This window comes from Delphinus delphis, chromosome 11, assembly GCF_949987515.2.
Source record: "Delphinus delphis chromosome 11, mDelDel1.2, whole genome shotgun sequence".
NCBI lineage: Eukaryota > Metazoa > Chordata > Mammalia > Artiodactyla > Delphinidae > Delphinus > Delphinus delphis.
Window position 1 is genome coordinate 20,593,025 of NC_082693.1, and position 20,079 is coordinate 20,613,103.

Sequence of the window (20,079 nt, forward strand, 5' to 3'; positions counted from 1 at the left end):
CCAATTTGTGTCAGACAGTAGATAAGTGCTTTATAGAGACGATTTTACCCACACTAACTCAGTGATGGTAACAACACTATGGCGGCACTGAAAGAGTGCCCGCTGTGTGCCAGGAACAGTTCTCTGCTCTCAGAACTGTATGTTCACGTACCTGTTTATTCATTTAACCCTCACCATATCCCTGTGAGGTAGATGCTAATGTAATTCACATTTTAAAGATAAGTTAGCAGGAACACTGAATAATTTGCCTAAGGTCATGTGGCACTTAAAAAAATTTTTCTTTATTTATTTTTGCATTGGGTCTTAGTCGTGGCAAGCAGGATCTTTCATTGCAGCGCACGGGCACTTCATTTTGGCACGTGGGCTTCCCTTTAGTTGTGGCGCGTGGGCTCAGTGGTTGCAGCACACGGGCTTAGTTGCCCCGAGGCATGTGGGATCTTTGTTCCCCAAGTAGGGATCAAACCCGAGTCCCCTGCATTGGAAGGTGGATTCTTAACCACTGGACCACCAGGGAAGTCCCCATGTGACACTTTATATGTAAGTAAACTGAGGCTGAGTTGGTTTAGTTATTTTTCCGAGATCACACACCTGGTTTATGTGTCAGGGTCAGGATTTGAACTAAAAATTGTGATTAATTTCAAAGCTATGTTTTTTCTATTAAATTCTGCTGCTTCCTATACTCAGAAAAACGTGACAAGACAATTTCCTCAAAAAAAAAAATTGTCACCCTATTTCCTGCACTCTTCAGTGGTTTACAATTACAATGTCGAACTGTTTTTCTCTTTAGGAGTTGATAAACTGTTTCTGTAAAGGGCCGGATAGTAAATATTTGAGGTTTTGCAGGCTGTACGGTTTCTGCAGCAACTACTCAGCTTTGCTGTTGTAGCCCACAAGCAACCTTGGATGATACTGAATGAATGGGTGTGTCTGTGTTCCAATAAAACTTTATTTACAAAAACAGGAGGCTGGCTGGATTTTGCCCCCTGGTAGCAGATTGTTATTGACCCCTCTAGTTGCTTACTAGGTAAGGGTTTCTGTTTCTCCTCCTTCACCCCTACCACCTGCTTAAAAAAATAACTGACATTTCTACCCCTCATAACTAGGCATCAAAATTTAGGGGGTGGGGGGTTGTAATGTTAAAATGTTAATTGAATAGATAAAGAAGATATGGTACATATATACAATGGAATATTACTCAGCCATAAAAAGGAACGAAATTGGGTCATTTGTTGAGACGTGGATGGATCTAGAGACTGTCATACAGAGTGAAGTAAGTCAGAAAGAGAAAAACAAATATCGTATGTTAACGCATATATGTGGAACCTAGAAAAATGGTACAGATGAACCAGTTTGCAGGGCAGAAATTGAGACACAGATGTAGAGAACAAACGTATGGACAGCAAGGGGGAAAAGCAGCGGGGGATGGTGGTGGTGTGATGAATTGGGCGATTGGGATTGACATGTATACACTGATGTGTATAAAATGGATGACTAATAACCTGCTGTATAAAAAAATAAATAAAATAAAATTCAAAAATTCAAAAAAAAATGTTAATTGAATTGAACTGACTTTTGTTTTTTCAGAAATGGTCTAATCTCCCAAGAGGAAAAGAAATAGTATATATATATAATTTGAACCATTAATTTCTATATTTATTCTTTTCTGTTCTACTGCAGATGCCTTGTATCTGGATAGTCTTACAGCAATTCCAAGACTAGAATTGACACCTTTCTCATGTGTAGCCAACCGAATCCATGCTTCACGTGAAAGGCCCAAATATGGAGAAGTAGAGGAAGGTGCTTTGGATGTGACTGGAAGGCACAAGTAAGTTAAAAGGGCAAAATACACTTGGCCTACTTTTCGTGGGTGGCCTATTCCTATTGCCTAAACTTTTAATCAGTAAAAGTTTCGTATCTTGACATCACGACATCTTTATTGTGGAATTTTTATTGTGTAACTTCTCTAACTTTCTGAAAATTGACAATTTTAAAACAAAGATACCTTTATAGTTTTCTCTATAGCTCTTTTGAATTTCATGATATCCATTCTTAAAGTGTAAAAGACAAATTAGGCTACTTAAAATGTTTCCCAGTTTTTAGGAATATACTATGTACTGCTAGGTTAACTCATTCAGCTAGGTTTCGATCATCTTTCTATTCCTTTACACTCCAGGTGAACAAGTCTTTGGGACTCTATCCTGTGCTCGTACATACCTTCTCCCAAAGCTCATCTGAGCTCACTCACCTTTCTAAGTACACAGACATTTCTTCCTTAGGAAAAGTTCAGAAATGTCAGTGGAGTTTGTGAGCACTGTTCACCCCAATGAAATTTCCTTTCTGTATCGAGGGTCAGGAAGCAAGACTCTGAATTGCAAATACTTCATTTTCATTTGGGACTAGATTCTCTATGGTTATAACCTCTCTCTCTGATGAGCTTAGAGCTCTCTTTCATCATGTCTCCGTTAAGACATGAACTTAATTAGAAATTCGGTAAACTTGGGGCAGGGAAGGGGAACTATGTGGTAGATTGGTATCTGCTGAAATTTGCAGTTTTTCCACCTGTATTAAGGAACTTTACTGTCTATTATTAGGTGTCCCCACCCAGGACCAGATCTTTCAGGTTGCATCAGGATGAATAATGACCTAAGTATGGAAGTGAGTATTGGACTATATTTCAACTTCATTTTTAGCTCTACCATATCCTGACCCTCTTCTGTGGTGTTGTTTTGTTTTGTTTAAGTATTATAGAGACTCTTATGGCAAGTACAAGTCTTATACCACAGAATTCAGATGCATGAGAAATGTCAACCTTTGATGGCATCTGGGGGGATTTCTACCCCTTCTGTAGTATAAACTCAAGGATATATAACCAAATGGAGATTTTGATGAAGTGTGCTGAACTTTTTGTTTGAAAGGCAGGCTGGTTTGGGACTTAAATTCACTATTGGCTATCAGGAGTCTCAGGTCTCATTGACTCTCTCGAGGTAAAGGCTAGATTATCTTTGAGGTGCTGGTACTTTGCTGTACAGAGTAAGGCAAAGCCCAAGGAGTACCCATGGCTGCAGTTAGGTGCTAATAGTACTTCTCTACCCAAGAAGAGAATACTGAGTAGCTGAGGGCACTTAGGCAAACACCCCAGGTCGTGGAGATGTGCCTGGAGCACTTTCCTTGGTCAGCAGTCTGAGCCTGAGGGAACGTGATCTTCTCAGTCAAATGGAGCAGACCATTCTGTTCCAGAATCTGGAAATCCATCACTCTTCCTTTTTTTAAAAAAGGTTTATTGGGCTCCCCTGGTGGCGCAGTGGTTGAGAGTCCGCCTGCCGATGCAGGGGACACAGGTTCGTGCCCTGGTCCGGGAGGATCCCACATGCCGCGGAGCGGCTGGGCCCATGAGCCATGGCCGCTGAGCCTGCACGTCCGGAGCCTGTGCTCTGCAACGGGAGAGGCCACAACAGTGAGAGGCCCGCGTACCGCAAAAATAAAATAAAATAAAATAAAATAAAAAATAGAAAAGGTTTATTGTGATATAATTCTCCTACCAAACAATTCATCAATTTAAATTGTTCAATTAAACGTTTTTAAAAATATTCAGAGTTGTGCAGCCATCACCACAATCAACTTTAGGACATTTTGATCCCCTTCGAAAGAAACCTCACACCTACTAGCAGTCTAGCCCTATCCGCCACCCTACTCCACCCTGGGCAGCCACTAATCTGCCTTCTGCCTCTACAGACTGGCCTATTCTGGATGTCTCATATAAATGGAATAATACAGTACGGACCTCTTGTGACTGGCTCCTTTTCTTAATATAATGTTTTCAAGGTTCATCCGTGTTGTAGCATGTTATCAGTGCCTCCTTCCTCTTTATGGCTGGATAATACTCCAGTGTATGAATATACCACCTTTTGTTTATCCATTCACCACCGATAAGCACTTGGGTTGTTTCTACTTTTTGGCTACCATGAATAATGCCCCTAAGAACATTAGTGTAAAACATTTTGTGTAAACATATGTTTTCAGTTCTTTGGGGTATATATTTAGGAGTAGAATTATTGCATCGTATGGTCACTCTATGTTTAACACTTTGAGGAACTGCAAAACAGATTTTCAAAGCAGCTACACCATTTTACATTCCCACCAGTAATGTATGAGGATTTCATTTTCTCTACATCCTTGTCAACACTTGTCTATCTTTTTCTTAATTAAATTAAATTTGATTTTTTAATTTCTATTTTATATTGGAGCATAGTTGATTAACAATGTTGTGTTAGTTTCAGGTGTACAGCAAAGTGATTCAGTTATATATATACATGTATCTATTATTTTTTGTCTATCTTTTTGGTTATAGGCATCTTAGTGGATGTAAAGTGGTATCTTGTGGTTTTGATATGCATTTCCTTAAAGACAAATGATGTTGAGCATTTTTCATGCGCTCATTGGCCATGTGTATATCTTCTTTAGAGATATGTCTACCCAGATCTTTTGTCCATTTTAAAAAATGAGTTTTTAAAAAAAATGATTTATATGAGTTGTTCTTATTCTTTTAAGTGTATGTATCTCACATTTTTCCATTCCTTAGTACCCCATCCTATTGAATAGCTGAGAAAAGGAAAGAAAAAGGAAATGAATCTATTTTGCTATTCCTTAGCAGTTCTTGTAAAGTTTTAATAAAGGAAGTTGAACTTGGAAGCTTACAGGATGTTTGGTTGTTAGTAATTTCCCTTTTATCTGGTACTGATTTCACCAAGAAAGGGGAAGGAACCAACATCAGTTGTGTACCAGGTGCTTTGTAGGAAAACATTTCCACGTGCCATGTTATTAATTCTCTCTACAACTTTGAATGATAAGTATTCTCTGCTTCTACAGATGAGGCAACTGAAGTTCAGAGAGGTTAAATAACTTAACCAGGAACACTCAACTAGTAAGTAGCAAACCTGGGATTCAAATTCAAGTTTGTATAGCTTCAAAGATTAATCCCTTCTTACAACTCCTCTGAGAACACTGAATTTAGACGTTTCAATCATAATAACGACTCCTAGTTACCTTGAAAGTAGTTTTTTGGCTAAGAAATAAATTTGCTCCCTTTTGTATCTAAAAGGAGCTCCTAATCCACTCTCATTAGGATATGTGACCGAATTATTTTGTCTCGACACCCATGAAGTAGGAGCGAACGGAGATCACAAGACAAACTCCTGTTAAATGCTCCTGCGGAAACGTACAGATTCCCTGAAGGTTTTCCTGCTGCCTCCGTGCCATTTCTTCCATAGGCCCCAGGAACTAATCTGTCAGCTGCACTCTATGGCTGTTCCCACCAATGTCCACCGTTTCCCTTTTCCTCTGCTCCACTGAGCAATCCGGGCATCCTGTTGACTCCCTCATGCCTGTCCCTTGAGTAAATCCCCACCTTCTACCCCTTCATGCCCCCCACCCATCTCTTAAACAAATAGAACTCTCTCCTTAGATAATGCTTATCTATGCATTCTCAGTCATAAGAATTAGGATGAAACATGAAATTAAAATTACAAAGCATGTAATCCGTGTTTGTCCCAGCGACCCATAAATCGTTGTGTTTTCCTAACTCTTTGGCTTCAAACTCTTGGAATTTCATCACTCCTGAGGGCCTTCAAAACAAACAACTTGCCCTGGTATTCAAGCTCTTCTCTAATCTGGTTGCAACCTACCTTTCCATCCTTTCTCCATCCATGCCTTATAATTGTCCCTAAATGTCAGCCAAACCAGGTGGTCTGTATCGTTGGAATATGTGACACAAAGCTGTTTATGCTGTTTTCTCTGCCCAGAACACTTCCACTTCTCCACTTGTCAAATTCTATTTGACTATCAAGGCCCATTCCAAAAACCAAGTTCCATAAAACCTTTTGTGGTAGTGAGAAATGTTTACCATCGAGCATCTCTAGTCCCTCTTGAGATGGAAATCGTAATGGATTAGAAGTCAAGAAGTGAGGGTTTTCCCTGGTTCGACCTCTCTGCTACTATGGAAAAGTCTTGTCATTCAGGCCTCATTTTCCTCATTTCTCAACCGTAGCACTCAGGAAAAAAATAAGTTCACTCTTTTCTTTTAGACCCCAGTAACTCTGTGCTCCTCTCGTCTATATTTTGGTTACATTGTAGTCCTTTGTTTTCTTAACATGTTCCTGTATCAGATTATAAGCTTGGTGTAGAGTGCCTTTGGCCATTAACCAATGTGCACCTAGCAACCTGAATAGATTTGGTATGCAGTAGCTGCTCTATTAATATTTGTTGAATGCCTATTTACTTATTTATTTTTGTACTCCCTACAGGCTCTATTTAAAACATTGAGTGAGCACCCAGCGGACTTGTTGAATTGACAGTCTCGCCCTCTTGCTTTCTGACTGGTGTTCCTGAGAAGCTTAGATTTATTTTTTTAATTCCTCTCCCATTTTCATAGAGGAAGCTATATTCTAGCATCTTTTTCAGAAAGCACAATAGGAGATAAGAGTGAACATCGGTATTCATAAGGGATCTTTGGGTGACCAAAGGACTCTAGCAAGACTAATACCTCAAAAAGAACGTGTCTTAGTAAAATAATTTGGGGTCCAGTTTGGGACATTCCTGGGGAGAACAGAGCTACTTTAATGACCCAGTGAAATCTATTTATTTGGGATATTTTAGCATAAAGAGGAAGAAAGGAAATAAATTATTTCCAGTCCTCATCTTTTAGAGACTCAGACTAAAATATTTATGAAAGAAATGTCTATGGTATCTGGGATATGCTTCAAAACAATGCTAAGGTAGGTTTAGTGGGTGACGGTATAGATGAAAGGAGATGGGCCATAGGTTGTTAATTGTTGAATCTGCAGAATGGGTACACAAAGGGTAATTATTCTATCCTGTCTACTTTTGTATTTATTTGAAATATTTCCCAGTCATGACCTAGAATTTTTAGCCACATAGCATAGGCTTTGGAATTAAGCAGTTGTGGGTTTAAGCTGACTCTGTTACTTATTAGCTGTGTGAACTTGGACAAGTGGCCTAACCTCTTTCAGTTTGTGTGTGTTCCCTTGTGAAACAGAGATATTACTTTGCAGAGTCCTTTTCAGGATTCAAATACACACATACACATATACATACATTATGCATATACATATACCTATATATCTCTGCAGCAGCTGAATTCTGGCCTAACCAGTCCAGGGAAACAAACCAAGTAGGTCATATTTAGAGGAGAGACAAATCTCAGTGCTCTGTCTCCCCACTTGCTGATGAATAGGAAGGCCTTTTTGATTCATGGGGTCCCTTCTCAGCATTTCCAAGAACCTCTATACTGGTGCCTACCAGTATATCCCAATGTCCTTCTGGTCTCACCAACTTGTGGGTCCCAGGGAAGGACACTTCACCTCCTGAGAGATCGCTGGAGAAGGTGGTTGGTTTCACATCTCTGCAGTCCTTTCTCTTTGTTGACCACACTGTCCATAGTCCCTGCCTGCTCCACGGTCGACCTCCTTGGAATGCTGTGTCTGGACCTTTGGTGATCTCCTCTTCCTGGTCGGTTGGGAGATGACTCTCACTTCTTGTTTCAGCACCTTCAGAGCTGGGTATTACTGTGGTGTTGGGTGGACTCCTTGTGATGCAGTTAAAATTATCCTCTACTTTTCAAGGCAAATAGATAATCCAGCAGGGCTGGCTAGTAGCACAGTCTCCCACTGAATCAGGGATTGCTGCTCCCTTCTATAGCTAGACCCAGCTGTTCATTTGGCCCAACTTTCTCAGTTCTTCCTCACTCTTGGCAATTTCTCTCTGGGGCTCAGTTGTCTCTCCTTATAATCTTTCTTTCCTTATTCACTGCTCCCACCATTGAGTCTGAAGAGCAACCAAAGGATTTCTGGGACTTTGCAAAACTGGACTCGTGATTAGGTACCTGTGTTTGTCCCCAAACACTCCAAGAATTAAGAAGCTTCATGAAAATTACATGATGATGAAACTGATTCTCCCCTCTACCTACTCCAACCTCAGATTTGACCCCAACAAAACACTTTATAACATATATAAAGTACCTGGTTCATAGTGAACACTCAGAAAATAGCAACTGTAACTATCACCCAGAATCAGAATTATCAGCAGTGTGAAGCTCAGGGGATACAGGTCAGAGGATAGGAAGATGAATTTCTGTTTTCTCTTTGGCTGTTTAAAAAAAAAATCACATACACTAAATATTAAGTGCTTTGCCATCCCTTTGAGGTCTCCTTCATGTCATTACATGTTTTTGCCTAAGATATACTATCACTAGGAGAAGGTGATTTATGAGGCAAAGGACAGAATCAGTTTTAAAGTATCTCAGATTTTCTGGCCATTGTATGTCCTGTTCTCTCAAGCTGTGCGTGGGTGCAGCTTTAATAAACTTGGAGAATAAATAACATTGCCAGTTGCAAAACTGGGACATGTAGAAGTTGGCTTATAACTGTATTACAAATGAACCTCAAAGTGGTGGGAATGTCCTGTGGATCTGAAGGTGTGGTGTCCTTTTAGTTAGAAATTGCAAAAAAAACCCCAAAAAACTTGTGAAGGAATTTCGTTTTATTTAGGTTATAACAGTTGTAATCTTTTGATGTTTAATTTTACATTCTTTTCTTTTTAGAATATTGAAACCAACTTCAAGTCAAGAGCATTTTTGTTTTTTTTAAGTTAGAATAAAATAAGTCTATATAGACTCCTTTTGTTCGGTTTTTCTTCTTTTCTCAGAAAATCATATTAGTTTATTTGAGCAACATCAATTGTCTAAAATGGATATAGAAGTAAAAATTACATCGGTAACATGAATGTTTATTAGTGGAAGGGTTTCTGATCATAAAAATCTAAGGATGAAATAGCACTTCATCTAGAAGAGTAACCCTGGGAGATTATCTAGGCCTGTTAATTGCCCTTACTAATACCTTAGAAGTTATTTCTTATTGTTCTTCATATTTTCTATCTAAATATTAAAATAATACTGCTGTGTGTGTGTGTGTGTGTGTGAGAGAGAGAGAGAGAGAGAGAGAGAGAGAATATGTGTGTATGCATCCTGCATTTGCTGATCTAGCCCGTGGGAGAATGTCTCGCTTTGTTCCATGAGTACCTTAACTACCCCACCCTACGTTAGACTTTTACTCTCAAAAGCAAATGGGCTGGACCACGGATTTTCATGTAAATGTTATGCAGGTTGATATTTGAATGGCTCGAACAGGAAGAACATGCTTCCTGCTCTATGCTGTCGGCATATGTTAGACTCATTGACTTGAGCCAATCTTCTACATGTAGGTAAGTCTCTCTTCTGAAATTTCTTTTTCTTGCTTTTAGTCAGTTTCTTGATTTTCCTTGGTTGTAAAATATATCCGGTAAATTATCTTTTTTATCATCTGCCCAGATCCTACAGTTGTTGTGTGTGTTAGGTTCTCCTGTGGGTTTAAATAGGGGTGCCTTTTGAAACTGGAAGAAAAGAGCACAATTGTAGAAATTTTTTGCTGAGTTATTTTTCACCCCCCCTTCACAGGTACAGACGCCCTGAGGGGCTATATCTCCAACTTGCATTAACTATAACCCTAAATTTGGAAGAAAAAAAATCTCCTTCTTTTATCTGCTTCTTCTTGTAAGGAGGAAAAAAATGTTAGACCAAACGTATGAAAATCTAAGATTGAGATATGTTGTATATTATGTTGTTTTCTGATTAGTGAGATTTATAAAGATTAATGAATTGGGAGTAATATCCAATAATATCCAATATCCTTGCAACAGAACAATGTAGTAATGTACAGCTACAAAATATATGCCATTTCTCGAAAATCACAGAATTGTTACTTATTTAATCAATAAATATTTTATGTTTACCAAAAGGTTTCACATATAAAAAATAGGACAAAAGAAGGGCTTTACACAGACCATATGGCAAATGAGATTTATTTCTAGTATAATGAAAGCAAACTGTATTTTTGCTATATTTATTATTATTTTGACTTTAAATAATAAACTTTTTTTAAAAAAACAAAGTTTACAGAAATAATGTGTTCCCTTTCCCCTAATACTGGAAATCAGTTTAATTGAATAGAAAATAACTGCATTCTCTTTCATACCTCTTAAATTCAAATATAGGTATTCACGACTCTGATTTGTATAAGAAGAAATATTTTTCTGACAAAATTAGCTTTTTAGTTAGTGCAATATAATTATTATATATAATATATATTATTAATTATAGCACAGTAATAAATGTTTTTTCAAGCCACACATAATAACAGATTTGTATGTTATAGAGGGTTAAATGGGCCTGATTTTTTTATTATTAAGGAGTCAATCCTTGTTGACTTTTATGGAAGATACTTAATGAGACTGAAGAATGTTTAATTTTTTCATATTTTTATAGCTTCATTTCTTACATATATATTGGCAGATAGTTAAATAAGCATATACTAATTACTAGTACAATCTATTTAAATATCTTAAGGATAGAGCCAATATCATTTAACTACCTGTGAAGTATAAGGTATAATTTCTCTTCAAAATTTAATGCAAATATTACCCTACTCTGTTCTGTGCATGTTACTTTCCTCTGTGGAATGCTGCTTATAATTTACGAAGTATTTGTTTTACATATTTGTCTTTCTGACTGGCCTGTGAGCTCCTCTGGGACAAGGAATGTGTTTTTGGTCTCTCCAACCTTTCTGTTTTGTGCCAGAAACAGCCTTTCACTGTTTCTGGCACAAACTGGCCCTTTGATGAAAGTTGTTGACTTAAAATTAAACTGATGTCACAAGAGGCTTCAGTTACATATAATCTGACACAAAGACATTTAAAGCAGGGACAAAAATGAAATAAAAGAGAAGATTGCCCAACATTTATATGTAGGAGGAATAGGTGTAAATTCTTGCTGCACAAGTTTGTGGAGTTTTCTAAACATTTGAGGGGAACATTTTAAAAGTTTATATTCAAATCATCTACCAGTCTAAGACAATCATTGTGAAGTCTGCCTCTCCGATAGCCTTAGGGTATTTCAGAGACAGTTCTGTTTACAATGAAGACAGTTCTGTTTACAATCAGACTGTATTTAGTCTGATTGTTTAGACTGTTTAGAGGCTGACACCACCATTCTGAATACTCCCGAGAAATTACTTTATTCATTGGTTTTACTTTCCTTACCTGAAATAAGTAAATCTTTTTTTTTTTTCGTAAAACCCGCTGCATAAGGTTGTTGGGAGAGTTAAATGAGATGATACGTAAAAGGGCTTTTGTAAATTTTGATGTGCTGAACAGATGTAAGCTATTGTTTTTTGTATTGGATAACTATACATTCAGCAAACTCTTGGTAAACCTTTATCTTTCTGTGACTATAGTCAGTATTATCTTGGAGAGATTCTAAATACGGTTTATGATATACGGCATCCCTCCATTGAAACCTGTTGTTGGTTGTGCCAGTTAACAAGAAGCTGTGTGTTTGATTATGGAATATTTAAATGTCTTCAGTTTTGCATTGTCTGTGCATATTTTGGATATGTCCAAGTGATTTCAGTTTTAATTTATTAAATTTTTATATTTTTTCCTAAATAAACCAAATGATAATGAAAATATACTTATTATTGAATAGAAAAACTTTTTATTAAAGAGGAACATGTGTTCCCACTGTATTTTTTGAAAGAGAATAAGTGAACCTAATCTTCTGAAGTTCCCCCCAAATTAGGAACTCTTGATAAACGTTAAGAAGCTCAAATGAGACTTTCACATGCTTGCCCTGGAAGGCTGGGACCACAGTTTTGTTAAGTTCTTTTTGAACCCCAAGTAAGAGGTGCTGACGTAGATGTAATCCCTCAGATCTTTGAGAATTGGATTAACTTTAAAATGTATTATGTGTCTAGCTAGAAAATTGAGAAGCATTTTTAAATCAACAGGCCAAAATTTTTAAGTTGAGTAATATTTCCATAAATAGAAATGTTGTTTTATGCCCACCTAGAATGTTCTGTTTAAAGAAAACTTAAGTTCATGATATAAACTCTATCTGCCCTTTAAGTTTAGAATTTGTTTTGCCCAAGAATTTAAATTTTCTTTAAATATTGGACTCGTAAGTATACTTAAAATTGGACTTTGTTTTTGCAAGTACAGCTTTGAGGAAGTATGTATATCAGTCTGCCCTGTACCATCCCATTCCCATATCCTCTGCAGAAGAGCAAAGCAAATATGGGTTCATTTAAAACTGTATGAAAATGTTTGCTTAACACAACTTCACTGGAATGGAAAATGTCAAATTGTTAAACTTGTTTCTCTCTCTCTTTTTTTTTTATCTTAAGGAGAATGGTGTTGAACGCTTATATTCTGAGAGCCTGCCACAGTCCAGGTTTGCTTGTTTGTTTCTGTGTATGACTTTTGATGCATATTCAGTTAATTTCTAAGAGAATTCTTTGGACCAGACACTCTAAAATACTTCTACTTTTTTGACAGGGAATATTCCACCCTACCATCTCCTGGACACACTTCATCCACAGAGAGTACTGTAACTTCAAGTGGTGAGTAGATTAGAAAAGATATAAAAATAGAGTGTTAGTATTATAACTATAAGCTTGGATGTTCTGTGACCTGCTAAGGTGTGTGCAAATGAAAAGGACATAAGCAAATAATCCTTTTGCATAGTATTCATGCTGTTAGTTTCCTCCTGTTGATAGATTCTGGATCAGAAATTTTGCATATGGCTTCTGGTGTCATTGATTGTAAACCACTCTGTGAGAAAGAGGAGGATAAAAGATCAACTTCTGCTGTGAAGAAGATCAAAGGTAAGCTGTTGAAGGGTTCAAGACGAGTCTCCATTCTAAAACACTAAGCAAACTTGGAAGCTAGTGGAGTAACCATCCTCAGTGGCTCAGTAATACTATTTTATAAAAGAAGTTTGAAGACATAGTCTGGAGAAAAGAAGTCCAGAGGTGACCATGGCCTTCCTATATGACAATGTTACCAACTTTTTTCCAATTCTGTATTTAAAATAAAAATTACAGTATATTTTAATGGGATTTAAATATTTCCTTATGGCCAAAATTGATTGGACACACCTGAGTCTCAACTGTGATGCAGATGTGAAATCACCTACTTAGGAATTCTCAGAATCCTAATTAGAATCTACTGGGTTAAAAGGATGGACCGATTAGTGATGGTCCACTCAGGAGGCAGATATTAACTAGATAACATGTTAGATCCTTTTCTGCCATTTGAGTCTGAAAATAAAGTGCTTATTCTGAACCGTTCCCAGTGAGACATCACTACGGTTGACACTCATGGGAAACATAGGCTCTCATTCCAACCAAAAACACCGATCAAGGAAAACTCATCTAATGTTTAAATTGGGACAATTAAATTTGAGATACAGGTGCTAAGTTAAAGGAGCTGTAAAATTGTAGAAATGGAATCCATTCCTTCAGTTGACTGAAGAATATCTTTATATTCTACCTCACACCAAATAAGAAAAATTTTAATTAAAACTGCACCAGGGTGCTAGTTTTTACCTGTCATGTAGACAAAGATAAAAAATTTGATTACACACTGTTGGTAAGGTTGTTGGGGGGAAAAGAATTCTCATACACTGCTGCAGGGAATGTAAATTATTGTAATTAGTATGGAGAGGAATTTGACAATATCTACCCAAAATTTAAATGTACATATTCCATGATAAAACAATTTGGTTTCTGGGACTTTATCCTGTAGATCTAAGTACATACATACTATATGATGTATATGGAAGTTTATTTACTGCAACATTGTTTGTCACAACAAAATATTGGAAACAAGTTAACGATCAGTAGAAGACTAATTAACATATTTTGGCATATCCATGTAATGGAATACTAGTATACATCTGTAAAACATATATAAGGAAACTTTTTTCTTGGAAGGATATCAAAGAACTATTTTTTGTGTGGAAAAACGCCAAAGTACAAAACATTATGTATTGCATGTAAAAATTTGTGGGAAAAAAATAGAAAAAAGTTTTTGTGTATATATAAAATATCTCTGCAAGGCTAGACAAAAATTTGTAACATTGTCTATGAGGAGGTAAAGTAGGTTTCTGGCAGGCGTGATGGGAGGGAAAATTTTCACTGGAAAACAATTTTACGCTTTTTCATTTATGGGCCATATGAATCTACTACCTGTTTTAATTTTTTTTTAAAGAACTAAAATAAAATTTCCATAGGGAAAAAATTTTATATCCCTGAAGAAAGGGGTTACCATTTTGCTCTTATTTCCATGTAAATTAAAAATATCTAATACATCCTTTAACTATTCTGTTTTCTTAAAAAGAAAGAAACGAAATCTGACTATAGCCACTGACCTTTGTGCCTGCACTGAACTAAAGTCAGGACAATGGATCATGTGAAGAGGAAAATCATCATCAAGTACATGACAATACAAATAAACAAAGGGAAATTACAAAAAGGAATGGCATAAATTAAAAGTGCATCTTTTCTTCTTAGTTTGATTACATTTTATTTAGAAAGATACTGTGTTTTGGAAGGATATACTTTGTTATCAGCCTTGCATATATAATTGTTAAAAACCTGTTTGTCAATCTATAAAAAAAAAAGCTACTAAGTTACTAATTGTTCATCCTTTCATTCAGTTTCTGCAATTATACTAGTAAAGTGTTTGATTTTAAAAAGCAGCAGTAGCTCCTTTTTATTTTAAAAACCCTACTGTTTGAAGACCATTTATACAGGTATTCATTTCTGTTAAGAAATCTTATATGGTTAGCTTCCTTGGGAACTTTAGCTGACCTAGTCCTGAATCTGAATGAATGGACACATTTAAAGTTTTTTAGTACAAAATTTGTCTCACGTGTTAAGCACTTTGCCACTTACTATTCCGCCCGCATTGCCACCCTCACTATTCCTTCCTCTTTTACTTGTTACTGCTCCCCCTCCCCCCAACACTGTTGATGTGTTTCCTCCTTCTTATAGGTGGAAGTCCAGCTCCTGAAAATATTGCACTCCAAGGCTCTGTGAATGAAGAAAAAATCATGTCAAATCAGGTAAGGAGGGGCTTCCCTGGTGGCGCAGTGGTTGGGAGTCCGCCTGCCAGTGCAGGGGACACGGGTTCGTGCCCTGGTCCGGGAAGATCCCACGTGCCGCGGAGCGGCTGGGCCCTTGAGCCATGGCCGCTGAGCCTGCGCGTCTGGAGCCTGTGCTCCATGGTGGGAGAGGCCACAACACTGAAAGGCCCGCGTACCCCCCTCCAAAAAAAAAAAAAAAAAAACAAAAAAAACCAGGTAAGGAAATATATGCATGTTAACAGTAAAAGTAATGGTATGTTGCAATGATATTTAGAACTGTCCCTTTAAGTTTGCAAAATACTCTTAAAAGCACGATTGCATCTTATCCTTTCAAAATATTATGAGGTTAATAGAATTTAGTTATACTGATATTGTATAGATGAAGAAGTTGAGTCCAAACCATCCAGGGTCACTCAGTAGACTCAGGTAGGACCTCCTGACTCCACACTGATTTTTCTTTCATTCATTCATGCATTCATTCACTCATTTATTCATCAAAGATCTGCTGGAAACAAGCTAAATATCTATCTGTAGAGTACTCTTAAATAAATGAAGGCATTAATAAATAAGGCTAAACAAAACAGTGATATCTATCTTAAAGATGTGTTATAATTAATGGAAGAAACATACAATTACTCAGTAATTAGACTGGTCAGCGATATGAAAGAGAAATGGTTGGGGTGAGAGGACAGAAGAGGTGTCATGGAGGAGGTTCCTAGTGAGTGGTATCGAATGTTATACAGGTACATGGCAAACTGCTATAAAGCATTATAAGGATGAATATTTAAATGTTTATAGAAAAGATTAAATTCCTTTCCTTAAAGGGAAGGCATATCGCCACTGGTATGAATTTATAATTATTTGAAGGGTAACTTACAGACTAGGGGCAATTCTACGTTCCTTTAAGGGTCTTATTTATACATCAGTCGCTCTCTGTATTCTATGTGCGGAGGTGTGTGTCTGTGTGTCTGTGTGTGTGTATTATTATTGCTTTCCCCTCAGTGTATAAACATTCTTTTAGTTAGGCCTATTTGATTACAAGAAACATAGACTCATTGCAACTAACTCAGGTTAAGAGAAGGTTGTGGCATGTATACATTGAAGGTAATAAGGTAGATAAAAATTTTGTACTATTCTTATCTGAAGGGAGTGGAGTAATTGGATATGTGATTTGGGATAATTCTTTGTAGTGTAAAGTATATATAAAGTGTAGTGTTGGCTAGCCCACATGCCGAAAGTGGTTGCCCCTTATAAAAAATGGACAGAGGAAAATTCAAGTCCTCTAGTCTTTCCTAGCTCATCTCAAAAAAAAAAAAAAAAAAAGAAAGAAAGAAAACGTAAAAAAATAATGGATTAGAAAATGTAGTAATGGAGGTGGAAAATTGGTTAGAATACTATAGTAGTAATTCAGGCAAGAAATGAAGATAGTATGAATTTAGTGATGATGGAAAAAATGAGACTCATTTGAGAGATACTTGGGGTATAGCATTCACAGTACATGGTAACTGATAATCAGGGGTCTGGGAAAAGGTCAACACCCAGGTTTCTGGCCTAACCTACAGAACGAATAGAATAACATGAGAATAGGAGGGAGTGAGAAGAATTTGTGGGGTAAATTTAATTTAATTTAATTTGAGGTAAGTCAAGTTTCAGGTTGATATGAGACATCATTAATACCCTGTAAGGAGATTTTATAGATAACTCTATACCCATATTCATAAGCTCACCCGTGGGACTTTCAGAAGCAGACACATATTTGCGAGTTATCAGCAAAGAACCAAGCAGGTGGATGAGATTCCCCAAGGAAGGAGGGCAGGCAGAGAGAGAGCACAGAGGATAATGGACTCTTGATGATTCCATTGCCTAATAAGAGAAGTCAATGGTGGAGGAGACCAAGAAGGAGCTTTGTAGTGATGGGGGGACATCAGGAAAGGGGAACCAAGGGATGAAAAAACTTCAAGAAGGAGGGGATTATAGATCGATTTGGATGCTACAGTGAGGTCACATAAGATAAAGGCTAGGGTTTCCCTGGTGGCGCAGTGGTTGAGAGTGCGCCTGCCGATGCAGGGGACACGGGTTCGTGCCCCGGTCCAGAAGGATCCCACGTGCCGCGGAGCGGCTGAGCCCGTGAGCCATGGCCGCTGAGCCTGTGCTCCGCAACGGGAGAGGCCCGCGTACCGCACACAAAAAAATGATAAAGGCTGAAAATTATCCATTGGATTTGGCAGTAGGGAGTTCACTGATAACTGGGGAGGGCAGTTTCCTTGGAGCGTTAGGTGCAGGGGCAGAGTAGTTCACTGATCACAAATGGGAGATGAGGAACTAGAAGATGTCACAGGGTTGAGGGGGGATTAAAAAAACTGGAGTATGTAAATATGGATAAGGATGATCCAGTGTTTTACCTGTATTATTTCATTTGTTACAGTTGTCCAGAACTTACATGACATGGTGTCAAGGGCCCTACCAAGGAAATTTGTCTTGGCCTTATTTTTTATGGAAAATTTCTGAGAATGTTGAATAATAATTATCCTAAAATAATTGTATACCTATAGCTTCTCCTTTAGATTTCCCCAGGCAGTATAGAGCAACTCTCCTATTATGGTGATTCTCGTATGGATACCTTTGTAGGACAGTTGGTCAGTGACCTTAAAATATATTCAGATGGAGTAAAAGCCAAACATAGCACAATCTTAGCAGCTATTTTGCCATAATTTCTCCAACAATCCATCTGGAAAGCTGCGTGTGATAGTCCTAGATCACCGCGCCCCCTCTTCATCCATTCAGTCCTATCTCTCCCTCAAGCTCCAGCTTGTTCCTTGTCTGCAGAGACTTTCCATGCTTCTTAACCCATCGTGTTGCTCTCTTCCTTTTGCAAAGCACATATTTATCTATCTCTCATTTACTTGGCAAGTAATCCTAGTTTGCTTTGAAGTAACTTGTATCATGATTGCAGCTTTTCATGTACTTCTGTTTTTTATGCCTCAGCTAGATTAGGAACCCCCTTGGAGTCAGTCCTCTTTCCTTCTGAATGCCTAGCACAGTTCTTTGCATACTATAGAGTGTTTTTTTGAACAGGGTAGGCAGGAGAGGACAGGAAGTCGAGAAATGATTAGCTATGAAGGATTTCCACTCTATGTTTAGCAATAAAATCTCTTTATGATTTTAGGAAGCCAAAGGGGAACCAGAAACAATAAATGAGCACAGAAAAGAATGTGTGGCAGGAGGTAAGGAATGTTCTCTTCCAACCCCCATGTGAACTTTTGTTCCCTGCTGGTATGTTTTATGGATGAAATCTTTCTGAGTAAAGATATGGCATCTACAACTCTGCATCTCTAGATAAAATCAGCCAAATAGAACTGATTTTGATTCAATTTGTAGCGTTTTCAAAAGGCCGTATTTATGTTGCATTGCCTGTTAAGCCCAGAGGTCTTGTAATAATTAGTGTCCTATTGTGAACTAAGAACCATGCCAATGTTGGTAGCAAATTCTAAGCTCTACTCTGAGATTTTTTTATTGTTCTGTCTAAAAGCAAATAAGCCAGTATTTGAAGAATGAGTGCTCATATGCTTCTCTCCCCATCTCCCTTCTGTTAGGATGGAATAGTGAATAGAGTTCTGCCTTTGGAGTCACTCACTGTATGCTTGGTCACTCTCTTACTTGCTGTGACTTTGGCAAGCTATTTAACCTTGAGTCTTAATTTCTTCATCTGCAAAGTGGAAATGATGAGTAAAAAAAAAAAGAAAGTACCCTTTATGAAATTAGACTGTACTAAGTACTAGGCTAAATTCTCTTTATGCATAGTTTTATTTAGTTCTCCCCAATACCTGTGTGAGCTAGGTAAGCTGCAATTCAGTTTCCTAGCCTATAAACTGTAGATAAGAACGGTACCTACTACAGAAGTTTGGCTGTGAGGACTGAAGAAATTATGTAAAAAGTATTTAGAAAGGTGCCTGATAAAAGTTCTCATAAAAGTTAGCTACTATAGAAAAATCATCCTTATTTTATAGATGGTTTGATGAAGTTGTGACCTGTTCCAGGTCACTTAGTTTTAAAGATCAAAGTGTCGACTGAAAAAAAATGCACAACCTAAAAGTTGAGAATTATGTTTTATCCACAGATTTACTGAGGACTTAAGCCTGGGATATAGCCTCTCAGATAGCTCTGAGGGACTGTTCCAAAGAGGTAAGGGAAGAGACAGGACATACAGGAGATTTTGCAAAACAAAACAAAAAACCACCAGGTAGTCCAACATCAAAAGATAACTGCTAATTATAAAAAAACCCCAGACATCTCAAGTTAATGAATTTAGCCCTTTTCTATGTATGGGAAGATGCAAGAGTCTGGGCCTATTGAAATCATTCCTTTGATATATAGGAACAGTATCCTGCTTTTCTCCATCTTAAATCCCCTCAGGGTACACCGCAGCTACGATGGCTGATGGCTTGATGACCACAGCATCATTTGTTTACTGAATGGCAGGCCACATTCTTTGTCCACAAAAGCTAGGATTTAAACCAGATCTTTTCAACTCTATACTTAATGCTCTTAATTACTATTATTGTCTTCTTTGTGAAGTAGTCATGAAGAGTATCATTAATATGTATAAAGAGCTTTGTTCTGGGACTGGCATATAGTAAACATGATTGATATCATGTTTATTGTTGCTGTTATTATTAGCAGTATTATTATTATTATACTATTGTTACTAGTACTCCTAGTACTACTACTCCTACTACTACTACTACCCCAATACCTGTGTGAGTTAGGTAAGCTGCAATTCAGTTTCCTAGCCTATAAACTGTAGATAAGAACGGTACCCACCAGAGAAGTCTGGCTGTTGAGGATTGAAGAAATTATGTATAAAGCACTTAGAAAAGTGCCTGATAAAAGATCTCATAAAAGTTGCTGGTTTTAAATCCTTGGTCCGCAGGAAAACCAGGGTACCAGATGAAGCTATGCATTTAACCATGGAATCAAATCAAATAAACATTCAAATGCAGAAAGAACAAGTTGGGCTGTTCCTTGACTCTGAGACATCTTCAGGTTTT

The 20,079-nt window shown here is 37.5% G+C and overlaps 1 protein-coding gene across 2 annotated transcripts in view; it reads left to right on the top strand.

The window, feature by feature from the left end:
* The window catches only part of IRAG2 (inositol 1,4,5-triphosphate receptor associated 2), a 98,082-nt gene that overhangs the window by 59,333 nt on the left and 18,670 nt on the right, over positions 1-20,079 (top strand). The window contains exons 23-29 of one of the 2 annotated variants that reach the window (XM_060024451.1): positions 1,678-1,825; positions 2,592-2,655; positions 12,288-12,334; positions 12,439-12,503; positions 12,660-12,767; positions 14,940-15,010; positions 18,198-18,255. In XM_060024451.1, coding sequence (XP_059880434.1) covers positions 1,678-1,825; positions 2,592-2,655; positions 12,288-12,334; positions 12,439-12,503; positions 12,660-12,767; positions 14,940-15,010; positions 18,198-18,255 — 561 coding nt within the window. Of the gene's footprint in view, positions 1-1,677; positions 1,826-2,591; positions 2,656-9,249; positions 9,274-12,287; positions 12,335-12,438; positions 12,504-12,659; positions 12,768-14,939; positions 15,011-18,197; positions 18,256-20,079 lie in introns of those variants that run through there. The other variant, XM_060024452.1, reaches the window with a different exon arrangement.